This window comes from Excalfactoria chinensis, chromosome 19, assembly GCF_039878825.1.
Source record: "Excalfactoria chinensis isolate bCotChi1 chromosome 19, bCotChi1.hap2, whole genome shotgun sequence".
NCBI lineage: Eukaryota > Metazoa > Chordata > Aves > Galliformes > Phasianidae > Excalfactoria > Excalfactoria chinensis.
In genome coordinates, this window is record NC_092843.1 from 845,069 (window position 1) to 857,830 (window position 12,762).

General features: G+C 47.5%; 1 protein-coding gene across 1 annotated transcript in view; it reads right to left on the minus strand.

Annotated features, from left to right (window-relative positions):
• GALNT17 (polypeptide N-acetylgalactosaminyltransferase 17) overlaps positions 1–12,762 on the minus strand; it is a 133,509-nt gene that overhangs the window by 75,223 nt on the left and 45,524 nt on the right. Inside the window, exons 3-5 of the mRNA XM_072353288.1 lie at positions 12,530–12,696; positions 6,382–6,556; positions 4,337–4,534 (exon numbers count right to left, since the gene is read on the minus strand). Coding sequence (XP_072209389.1) covers positions 4,337–4,534; positions 6,382–6,556; positions 12,530–12,696 — 540 coding nt within the window. The remainder of the gene's footprint in view (positions 1–4,336; positions 4,535–6,381; positions 6,557–12,529; positions 12,697–12,762) is intronic.

The window sequence follows — 12,762 nt, forward strand, 5'->3', positions numbered from 1 at the left end:
TTTATTCTTCCCTTTTCTAAAGCAACTGACATCAATAAAGGCTGTTTTTTGTGACAAGGGCTCAGATTAAAAGTTCTGTTTGTGCATCTATCTATTTATTTTTAAACCAGGAGCATGCTTTTTTGCTTTTTTTTTTTTTTCTATTTATTTGCTAACCCTTACCTGCACTATACCTTCAGCTTAGCATGGAGAGGTGGTTTCAATGCAAAGAACAGCCATGTTGTGCTGCACTGAGGGAGGGCTCTTCCATGCACAGCTTCTCTGGAGCAGCTGCTTAGCCCTGCCCAGCACCCCAATTCCCCCTCTGTATTCCAAAACGGGCAACCTGGAGGTTCTCAAATGCTGCCTCCTGATGGTTACTTGGCCAAGCCAACCAAGCATGAGCCCATTCACTGCGCAGAGGCACACACCAGCACCTACAGTAACATCAATCAGGATGCTCAGAGGCTGCAGGAGCATCAGAATCATGGAAAAGGTTGGAAAAGATGGCTAAGATCATCCAGTCCAACCATCCACCTCCCACCAACACTGCCCATGTCCCATAGTGCCACATCTCTACAGTTCTATCTATAGGGATGGTGACCCCACCACCTCCCCCATCCTTTCCTCCAGCAGCTTTCCTCCCATTTTAAGGAGAATCACACAGCCTGCAGAGCCCCAACCCCTGCTCTTGGGCAGAAATCTCACCACCCATTGCAGTGAGTCAAGCCAGCTCCTCACTGCAGCCAATGTACGCCACCACAACAACGGCTCTTGAGAAATAAAAAGCCATCCTGATGCAGCACTAATACACACGGGCTGCTGCAAACCACCCACATATGCTTAAATCCCAGGTGCGCCCTCAGCAAAAGCTTTATAGTCTTTTTCAGGCAGCAACTTAAGTCTGCTCGTCTTGTAAAAGCTGACACTATGACAAATGATTAGGCGCCCTTCTTTTACACTTGGCACTAAATTATGTAATGCTCAAAATGACCCGAGTCGGAGAATTCATCACAAAAAAAAAGCACGACAGGTTTCTGACACCGTGGGGAATCCCTGTGAAGTTTGAGGGCTGAAAATCAGCGCTCTGCTGACAGTCCCTTACAGAGCAGTGAGTCAAGGTGTGCTTCTCCCCAATGCATCCCCAGTCAAAATCTGGGCCATCGATGAAACGCTGCCATCTAAAAGCAAACCCGCACTGATAGGACTAAAAAGCTTCCTGCAAAACTCCTTTTTGAGGCCGGTAAAGCACTTGACAGTTGTAATTCAATCCAGAGATGGATGACAAAGTTTAGTGAGATGAGGATTCTGACCTAAGCCGTCCCTCTCCTGGAACACGCGTCCAAACAAGATTGCCCCAAATTAAATACTGATGATAAAAATCCCTTTCTTTCTTCTGTTGGGCTGTTTGCAAGTTGTCAGAGGCTTCTGTGCTGACCTGTGTCACTCAGGAGTGACCTTAATTCTAAGAGTGATGGACCTGGATGCAGGAGGCTCCAGCAACCACAGCACAGACAGCACGGGTTTGATTTACAGACGTTCACATGGAAAGATGCTGTTACCTGCTCCCTGCCCAGCAGCACACAAAAAACTCTGCAGTTTGAGACAGGGGACAGTTTATAATGAGCACCACAAGCATTTTGCTGAGCAGCAGAATCAGGCACCTTCTCTCCACTTGCGTGTCATATTCAATAACCCAAAAGCCCTCTGTTTTTTCTCCATCTCAACCTCAGCATCATTTACACAACCATGACGAGTTCTCTCTTTCCTAAGTACATCGCAAAGCAAACTCATTAGCATTGGAGGCTGAGATAACAGGTAATTGGGTGGGTTAATTCAAATTATTTTCATCATTAGGAAAAAAATAAACCAACAAAAATCACCACTCAAAATCACCAGCTTTTTTTGTTCTTTTACAATCCATAAGGCTCAAAAGCAATTTCCTCCTCACAGTGATCTTAATACTAATTAAATGAGCTTTTGTCTTCCAACGCCACTAAAGATGAAGTACCACATAAAACAGCTGCAGCAAAACCCCATCCAAAGCCCAATTTAACCTGCTTGCTGCTTCCCAGCTGGACTCCGTGTGCCTGCAAACACACATCTGTCATCTCTGAAGCCAACCAAGGACTCCTTCAGTCCCAGCATATTAGGGGGCTTGCTAGCTAACAGAGCCATCCAGCACTGCTTTTGCCTCTCGGACTGAGCCAGTCCACCAGGCAAGTGCAGAAAACACAAAGAGAAAGCCAGCAAATGCATTATATTATATCCATAATGCTCTTGATGGACCCCCCAACCAAGCAACTGCTGCTGGGAGAAAAGAGGGATGACCCTAATTTCTGTGCTTAGGTATGTCCTCGTCCTCAAGTCTGGTTAAACGCTCTACCTGCTTACTTGGTTTCTTGAAGAAAGAAAGATACAAGAGTGCACTTAATTGTCTTCCTGAATCAGACCCCCCAGAGCCACCGAGGTGTCACATCTGTAATTATAAAGTCTTGCATCTGGAGTGCAATCAGCAACTGCAGCCCGAAATCTCGCAGATATCAGCAATTTCTCCAAAGCCGCTTTCTGACAAAACCTGACGCAGCACCAACAAAATGAGTCAGGCAGAAATGAACCAGCAGCGCTGCAGCAGCAGGCAGGCTCCTTATTGAGAAGCCCCCCAAAATCACAGGCTGACAGGTGGGAGATGAAGCATCCCTGGAGAGCACCGAAGGCAGCTCCCACCCTGCTGGGCAATCCTTCCCCTCTGCTCTGCCCTGGGGAGGCCACATTTAATATACTGTGTTTAGTATACTGGGATCCCCAGCTCAGAAGTCAGGACTAGGAGGAATCCAGTGGAAAGCCACAAAAATGATAAAGGGCCTGGAGAACCTCCCATATGAGGAAAGGCTGAGTAACCTGGTCTGTTCAGTCCGGGTAACAGAACACTGAGAGGGGATCTGACAAACATTTCTAAGTATCTAAAGGGAGCTGGGAGGCAAATGGATGAGGCCAGGCTCTTCTCAGTGGTGTGCAGTGATTGCATGAGGAGCAACGACCTAAAACTTGAATGTAGGAAGTTCCATACAAACAAGGACTGCTTTAGGGTGAGGGTGACGGATCAGGTTGCCCAGGGAGGTGCTGGAGTCTCCTATGGAGATTTTCAAGACCTGGACACCTACCTGTGCGACGTGCTGTAGGGCACACTGGAGCCCCTGTCTTGGGCAGGGAGTTTCTCTTGATGCTGCCACGATCCACGTGCACCAATGGTATAAACCAAAGCAAACAAAAGGAATAAACTGCCTTTCTTTCCCCCACCCCCACTCTTTGATCCTAAGAGGTCGCTATAAAACTAATGTACCTTTGCGAATTACCATTTCAAAGTTCCCTCTAATCCCATGCATAATTACATGGAGTGGCGCACTGGTATCCCATCCCAGCAAACACTGCCATAAAGTGCACAGTTTTCATAGCACTGGGTGACAAATAACCGCAGCCATTTATTTCTGGTTGCACAACAGAATGAGACGGTATGAGACAGTATTTTTCATCAGCTTTTTGTTGTGGTCACTGCCCGTTCATCTCTCTCATAACCCTTCCCCCAGTGCACGTTAACAACGTTATTTCACCAAGTTGTTGAATTATTCAGCATCACCACAAGGCTGTTGGCTCTGTTACAGAAGTGGAGGCATTGCCCTCCGACAGCCCCTGTGCCCATCCTGCACACTCCACATGAGAGGCAGCAATGCCCACCTTACACTTCAGGTATTTGGAGGCTGTCAAGAGGAAATAATTGACCTCTGTGCAAAAAGCAAGCCCAGCCTAATGCAATGAGCTGCTCTTCTTCCTCCTGCTGTTATATGTCGCCCAAATGGACTTGTTCCACACCTGCAGCCTGCAGGAACAACACTTCAGAGCTGCCAGCCACTCAGAGCTCGGTGTAAGAACAGCTTAAGACCTATTTTCTGCAAGGTTTGCAAAACGATATCTTCCTTTGTTAGAACTTTGCCCTGAAAGGAGCTGCAGTTTTTGTTCAAAACACCCAGTGCCCTTATTTCATGAATCCACACTCAGTTCATTATGCAGCAATAATCACCTCATCCCTCATGATTTCCAAAATCTGAATGCTGTAATTGAAATAAAGCAACTTTGTTACATGCAGTTAAACATAAGACTGTACAGACCTACACAGTGCCCACAGCTCTCAGGGTTTCTGCACACTATGGTCAAATACTACCCTTTCCCAAAGCCGTTCACGTGGTTGTGTTACAACATGGCAGCCTCTCTGAGCAACCATCCTCTCTAGGCTGGCTTCTCACTTTTTCTTCCTTCATTTTGTCCTATTACAGCTCACCTAGCAGGCTGTGCAACATACCTGATGGGCAACGAGGGGTCCCCGGCGTCCCACCAGTCCTTGGGGGGGCTGATGTACATGCACCACAGCTCCCAGCTGTACCCGTGGGCCGAGTTCTCGTAACGCTGCACCTCAAAGTTGTCCTGCTTGATGTTGTCTATGGAGGGAAGGATGACTCTTCTCCGGTTTTCCTGAATTCGTGAAAGCACCGGCTCAGCCCTGGGAAAAAGAAGCAACAGGAAGATATTTAATTACTCCCCAGTTTGTATGTGGACGCTGTTGCTTTCATACATCTTGTATGCTTAACTAAGGGTAAGGAAATAAGCATCTTGTCACCATTCGGTAAATAGAAGGGAACTTCATCAGCACCTCTTGCTGCCATTTAGAAGAGGCACCATGGCAGCAAAGAGATAAAGCAAAACCCACTACTAAGCAATCCCACATTGCAACAGCCCAGCCTCTGCCCTGCTGCCCCTGCTTTTATCAGCACAGGAATCACATGCAGAGAGAACACATTTACACGGCCAGGATTAAAGGTTGTTTCTAAAAGGCGCTGCCAAGCCACCAGGGAGATGCAGCAGGAGGTTGCAGTGCTCGCACTCAGCGGGGTTCCCTGTCTGAACACATCCCTTGTGCAGGGCTGTGAGCGGAGACAGGGATAAAGCTCTGCATGTCTGGGGCGCTCCAGCACTCTGCACCACTGACTGCTCCTATGAAAATCCATGGGCAAACCAATTACGACAGCAGAAGCAAAAAACAATTTCCACAAACCAAGGCATTAAACTGTTGTAATGAATGAAAGCTCTGAAAGTGGACCTTATCTTTTCCTGCACAGGCAGCACATTATGTTTTCTATGGTACGTTTGCTTAAAAGAAAAAACCAAAAACCCAGACGTTGTTCAACAGTAATTCCACACTCGGAACTTTTGAATTACCAAAATAGTTGTGTTTTTGAACTGAGCTTTCTCGATATCTTCACTGAGGTAGTAAAGAAATCAGACAAACCATCAACTAAAGGCTGGATTTGCAGCATGGACTGACTCTGCAGGCAGAACAACACAGAGGAGGCACTCAATGACCACCTGGAGACTCCTTCCATAGAAGAACAGCAACAGCAGCAGCTACACAGTGCCAGAGCCGAGTCCTTGCTGCAGAACCCCTCCCTCTCCACCCCTTACAAAAGCAATTTCAAGGGTTCAGTAAATTGTAACTTCCTCATTATACCAATAAAGGCACGTGAGGAGATGTAATGACCTGAAGAGAGGAATATTTAGCTGGGAATACAGATATCAACATCAGCAATGACTCCTAAATACACTCTTCTGACACGCTGCTGTTATAAAAACTCCAACGACTGCACGAAACTGCGCTGCTGCTGAAGCATTTTTGTAGTGGGTGTTTCTTCACGTTCAAACTAGAGACAAGTTAGTCTCCTCTACATCTCGTTTCCTAACCACGGGCCATTTATTTGGCACACACGGTTGGAGAGAAAAACCGCTCTCGGTTTCCTTTCACCATCCAGACTCACAGAAACCTCAGCCACTTGAACCCACACGTTTCAGCTCTCTCTGGAAAAGAGTCCTTATGAAACACCTTCTGTTGCTTCTGCGCCTCTGCACTTATTCCTGGCTGCAGAAGAAAACAAATCAATCTAAGACATCAGCCTCCCTCAGTGGGATCCAGCTGCAAAGGGCAAGAATGTGGGAAATGCTTTCTTTTTCAATCCCCCGCTGTCTGGGCTTTTTCTTTTTTAAACTTGAAGTTCTTAAGGCCTAAGAGAACTGGAAATCAATGTGAAAAACAAACTAGAAGTGAGGGAGAAACAGGGAAACATCAAACAAGGGACTAGGAAATGATGACAGTAAACAAGAGCGATAACGATCAATAGAAATAAGACCTTCCTTGTGTCATCCCAACGTATCCCATTAGCGACCACTCAGCACTGAAGGAAGACGGGATTAATGCGCATGTGGCAACATTCCCACGCATCCTAGCAAAGCAACAGGCTGCCCCACATCAACGTCCCACCACAAACACACGCCGAGACCTCCCAGCCGAGCACCTACCAGCCAGCAGTGAACTCCACGTGGGCATCAAAGAACCCCGTGACATGACCAGTGGCCACCTTCCAGCCTTCGATGCGCGCTCGGATGAGGCCTTCCCTCTTCTGGTTGCGCACCACCTTCACGAGCCCCGGGTAGCGCTTATTGACGTACTCCTCCAGCGGCGCCTTCAGTTCCTCTGCCAGGAGAAGCACCAGAAACCCAATGAAAAGTTGCAAAGCTGTCACCTAACATAACCCCCTGCGCCCTGACACCGCCGCTGGAAAGGATGGATTCACCTGAAACTACCTTCCATTGAGTTAATGCTGTTTTGCATTTGTCAAACCTGGCGCTGAACGGACCACGATAGAATTAAGGAGGGTTTGGCTTTATGTGGAAGATCTTCATCCTCTGCGTCTTATGCTCATTGGAACCGCAGATCGTTTAATTGCGTTGCCTAAGCCCGAACACTTGCTGTGGCTGAGAACATGATGGAGCTGTCAGCCTGCAGCCACTACCAGCACTGAACTCATTGGTAGGTACAAGTTACACATTGTGAAAAGAGATGTACAGAATTTTCCATCATGGGGGATGTAAGAGAGGTTGCAAAGGCTGCAAAAAGCAGCATGTTTGTTTTTTTAACTGCTTGGAAAAGTCTCCAAAATCTCTACTGCCCCATTTGAGAACCTTCAAGATAATCAGCCCAAGGTTTGGTTGGAGGTCATGGGATTGAAAACCATTCAGGGGCATGATGCAATCACCTGTCATTGTGCATTACATGCATCCTTCCAGCTTCCCAATGGAGATTTCAACGTGCTGTGCCCAACACTCCAAAACCAAAGCAAACAATAAAGAGATGAACATCTAACCACCACAAACAACAGAGAAAACCTTCAAGGAAGGTTAGCCTGGATAGCCTCCAGTTACAAAACTCGCCTTCTGGGCTGTGTCACCTGCCAGAAACCTTGGCCCTTTTACCTCCTGGTGAATCAGTAACTTGCACAAAGATCTGCTGATAAAAAGTGCTCTGTAAGAACTAAGCAAAACCACCGTGTACCAGCACGGATTGTTAACACCACGAAAGCGGTTCCTGAGAGGGACTTTGATTCCTACAAGGCTCCAAATGATCAGGAAATTAAGATGTGGTCAGAGACCCCAGAAGAAGGTTATTACCCCCCAGATATGCACAATTAATATACCCCACAGCATACAGCACGTGTCAGCAACAAAGCTGTTCCTGCAAGAAGGAAACAGCAATGGGGGAGCAAATGAGCCAACAGCAAGGCCCATCTGCTGGGCCAGCCTGGGACACCATCAGAGGATACAGCAGCATCGATTCCCCTTCCCTCCATGCCTTCTCCCAAGCACACAAAATGTGCTTCCTTCAGACTGGCATAGTTCCCCTCACACTCCAATTTCCCCAAAGTCTCATTTCTCTTTTGTGCTGAAATGGGAATAAAAAGAATAAAGCAAATGAGCCCCTTCCTCAACTCGAAGCATCTGCACCACACACACACATAACTCAGCAACTTCCATTTCATGCCAAGCCACTCGGAGAAAAACCAGTGTTTTATGGAGACAACAACTCTTCTGAATGGTTTTAAGGAGACAGGGATGCAGACTCGTTGGCAGATGAAGCCCCAGAAGCACAGCACAGCCTCTCGTGTCTCGCTGTCATTAATGCTGCAGACCATAGCACTGCAGGCTGGACGGAACTATTACAACTGCTTTCAACAAATTGGAATTTCAAGCTTCCCTCATTGAAAGGAAAGAGGAAGAAACATCCCTGGGAACTGTTTGAGCAGCTCAAAGGAGGGCACAAATATAGGGAACCAGGGGGGAACTGTGAAGAGGAACAACGCACGGTGCTCAGCACGATGCCAGAGCACTTTGGGGGTTAGGAGACATGCACTCAGCACCCAAACAGGTGATCAGTGAGCAGCTCAGTGGTGGGCTGGGCTTTGCATGTGGTGAGCCATCAGAAGGCAGAGATCCAGGCTGGGATCCGGAGCACTGCTGCATTAAGGTTGGCAGCAGCAAACCTCTTCATTTATCACCAGCTGCAGAAGTGTTTCATCTCTAACTCCTGCACCTCTACAGCATGTCCCGGAGCCATATTAGGAAGGTTAGGAGGGCTGAAATAGTATGCCAGGAATTAAGTGACTTCCACTACAGGGGAATAGCCAAGATCCTTGCTTAATAGAGTCAGCTTTCCCTCCAACTGGCAATCTGGCCTTTGAACCTGCTATTTTCAGCACTTCATTCAAACTACATCAAGGAAGGAAGCATCTGGCCACTGTTCTCCTTGCCTCTGCCTTATGCGATGTACTTGCAATGCTTTTGCCCATCTCAGCTCATTGCTGAAAATAGAACTATCCACAGCACACACCAGTGAGCAGTTCAGCATGATATGCAGCTCAGCAAAAAAAACTCTGGATGCAAAGAGACAATCAAAAGGAGCCATGGTTGGAGCAGAGCAGCGGATGCCCCACTCACCCTCATCCTTATCAAAGCAGTGTCTGTGCAGTCCATGTGCTCAAGAGGTATCTGCATGGGTCACCTTCCAGGGGTGCTCCTCCACAGCACACCCACATCATTCCTGAATCTCATTCGTTATGGACGGAATCAATACCTGCACATTGAGGTACCTGTGAACATTTGGTCTTTGCCACTGCATGAGACAGTTCTAGGGAGGTTTTGCAGAAAGAAACTGAACTGAAAATGCCAGCAGGTTCAATTTCAATCCTTCCCTTTTGTTCTCCATCTGTCTGTATTGATCTTCACTGAAAGGCGAGTCCAAGAAAGTAGAATCCAATAGACCTGTTGCTCTATTAAAAATTCCAGCTGTCGGCTGTAATGACTTATGTTATGTATTGCAAAGTGTTTTGTCACCTACACGAGTCTTCTGGGAAATAGACCTGCCAGAGAGACAGAGCCGCTGGCTGCCACTCCAAGCAGCTGTGTCACGGACAGCAGCCCTGAAGCAGCCAAAGGAACATCCACTGCTCTGTGTTTCATGCTGCAAACCCTGCCCGGACCTCCACAATTCCCCTCAAGGTGGGACCTACCTGGTGGCACACTAAGGAAGCACATTAAAAAGATGCACTTTTCCATAGAGCAACTGGAATGAGCGGGCATTCAGGTGAGACCGAAGTCCAGGGAAAGCTGAGATAAGACCCAGCTTCTTAGAAGTTTGTTAAATCTGTTCTCTAAACCCCAACACACATGAGCCAGCACGAGAAAGTGATGCACCAAGCCACAGCTCATGCCTTGCACCGAGCTAAACTGCAACCCGCAGCACGCACCCCTGGGTGCAGCCAGCTGCTCCGAGCAGCCTTTCATCCAAAGCTTTCCTTTGATACCGAGAAGTTTGCTTTTCAAAGAGATATTACCCCAGATTACAAACATTAGAAGACAGACAGCACAAAAAAAGCAGGTGTTGATTTAAGAGACGCTCAGACAAAGTGTGCAAACGTGAGATAACGCAGCATCTCAGGGGCACGCGGCCGCATCCCTCCAACAAGCTGGGAAACACCTTATCAGTGCAGAACACAGCCTGCACGCCCGCCTGGTGATCACACCCCTGCAACAAACAAACAAAAGGAGCCTCTAAGAAAGTCTTTACAAAGCGTGACACGCAGCTCAGGGGGGAAAGGGGCTCCAACTACAACTCCCCACGCTTCTTCCTTCAAGAAGGGATTTCTTCCCATTGCAATAGATTTGTATCTTTTATCTCCTCGCAGCTGACAAAGAATCCGAACGCCCGCGTTTATTAACTTTTCATCTCTCATTGCATAGTTTTACATTCTGCAGCACTGTTCTCTGAATGGCACTACAGCACTCAGCTCTCACCTCCAGCCATGAGATTGATTCTAAAAGGTGAAGCTGACCTGCAAACCCCCGGGGTCTTGGTTGGGGTTGGAATGTGATGATCTTTCATGCCCCTTCCAACCCAAGCCGTTCTGTGATTCTATGACACCTATACATATTCCCATGCTATATTTTTATCTTACTGCATGTGAAAAATGCTTTCCAGTACAAAACACACCACCCTACAGCCTGGGGTCCAGAGCCACAGGCTTCCATTGGGTGCTTGCCCAGGAGTTACCTCCAGGAAACCACTGGGGTTTAATGAGCCCTTTTGCTTTAGGGACTCTGCTCTCAGAAGGTTTATCTCCTTTCTGATGTACAAAGCTGAGCCCCAAGACTTCATGCAGGCTCATCCACAAGCCATATGCCACAGAAACTGTCCCATGCTCACAACCTACTCTAGCAATGTCTTGGGCCAGGCTTTTTTCAGTGGCACCCAGCAACAGGACAAAGGGCAGTGGGCACAAACTAGAACGCAGGTATTTCCATCTGAACATCAAGGACTTCATTGCTGTAAGGGTGCCAGAACCCTGGAACAGGTTGCCCAGAGAGATGGGGGAGTCTCCTTTCAAAACCCACCTGGACATTTTCCTGCATGTCCTGCTGCAGAGAACTGCTCTGGGGGATCTCCAGAGGTCTCTTCCAACCCCTACAACTCTGCCCCTATCTCACTCAGTAGACAATGCACAGGCACAGCCCCATCCTTGCTGGCACCCCTGGCACAAGCGTTTACTTCTCTAGGAGCCATCTTTAAATCTCAGGGCTCATGAGAATCTATTTCCCTGTAATTATTTTCCTGTAGAGATAAATCCATATATTATAATGACTTTGTTTGCAATATCTGAAGCATCAACTGTAAGATGTTGCTATCGCTGCTCACAATTACTTCCTACCATTAATGCAAATTAATATGACAATATTATGGCCATTAATATTTCTTCGCTGTCACCAAAACTCCTTGATGATGCAGAGAGCAAGTGCACAGGTCCAAGAGATGTGTGTTGGTTTGTATCATTTCTTTTATAGAAAGAAATCTACGCTATTATACGCTTGGGAGGAGCTCTCCATAAACATCTGCCACATTACCTCATTATCGTCCTTCAAATCCCCCCCTTAAAAATCTCATTTGTTACGATGCCTACAAAGACTCAGCAGCATAGCTCCAACATTATTAACCAGCATCTCCTTGTTCCTTGTCCTGCCCTCCTTTCATACTTCCATTGGAAGGCTTCTGAGAACAGAAGCACTTTGGTGCTCAGGTTTTGTACGACACCATCCTATTATGAGAGACCCTGGATGCTCACTGATGTAACTGATGTATCCTCGTGGGTGGGACCCAGACAGCACACTGCCCAGGTGTGCAAAGCAATTGGTTTTACACAGCTCCTCTTGTTCAAACCCCTCAATCAGCATGGGTCATCTCTCTGTATCTCCCCCTACCCGGCCAGCTGCCACAGAGCACTGCAGCACAGCCCAAGGAGCTCGAGCAGCACAAAAACAGGCACAGAGAGGGAACCTCCAGCAGCAAGAGCCCTGCTATCACCCTGCCAACAACAGTGCTGGTACAGCATTAGTGCAAGCTACCATCCTTGCACAAGCCACCAGGGAAGGCCCTACTTTATCTCAGCATGGTATGGTTCAGTTTTGAGAAGGACCGTCTGCTTTTGGTGTTTCAAACTGGGCAATACCACAACAAGAGCTCACAAGCACCTTCTCTTCAATATCCAAACCAATATTTGAGCTCTGAAATCCCACCAATGAACCTCACCTCAGCTTCAGCATTAGAGCTGCTGTGATTTTCATCAGCTGAGGAGCTGGCCTCTTGCTTCTTCTACTGGTTAATTATAATTCATCAGCTTTCTGTGGTGTTCATTACTGTGATATCTGAGTGCCTATTTTTACAGGCTTGAGTCGCTCGCTGCACACCATCACATCTCACTGCAGACAGAAGAGCAACCTCTCAGACTTCCTTTGGAAAGGAGCTCTCCTCATCCTGTGCCCTCCCTGTTCTTCCTTTCTCATCACAGAATCCACAGCCCGTGTCTATTATTATTATTATTATTGGTTTTTAAACAATACCAAAAGCACGCAATGCAAATGAAGGCAGCAATCAAAGCAACAACCATTTGCTGGTCCTCATGAGGTTTTAACTGCCCTAATGACGTTATCCAACTGAACACTGGAAAAACAAACCTGGGAAGAATCCAAGCCTGAAAACGTTGCCATATGAAAAAACAGCAAACCTGAGACGTGAGGAAATCAAACCCCCTCCTGTTCTGGTGCCCCACATCCCAGCACCAACCTTCATCGCTGTTGTCATCCACAAGGATGATCTCCTTCAGCAGGTGGGCTGGCGTGTGATTGACAGCGCTGTGCACCGACCGCAGGATGACCGAGAGCGCCTCGTTGACGAAGATGAAGATGATGGAGATCTGGGGCAGGTCCTTGCCATATTTCAGCTCTTTGCACCTGAAGCACAAAGGGGAAAGAAAGAGATGAGGTTAGCAGAGCACGCTGCAGCACTCGGCGCTGGGA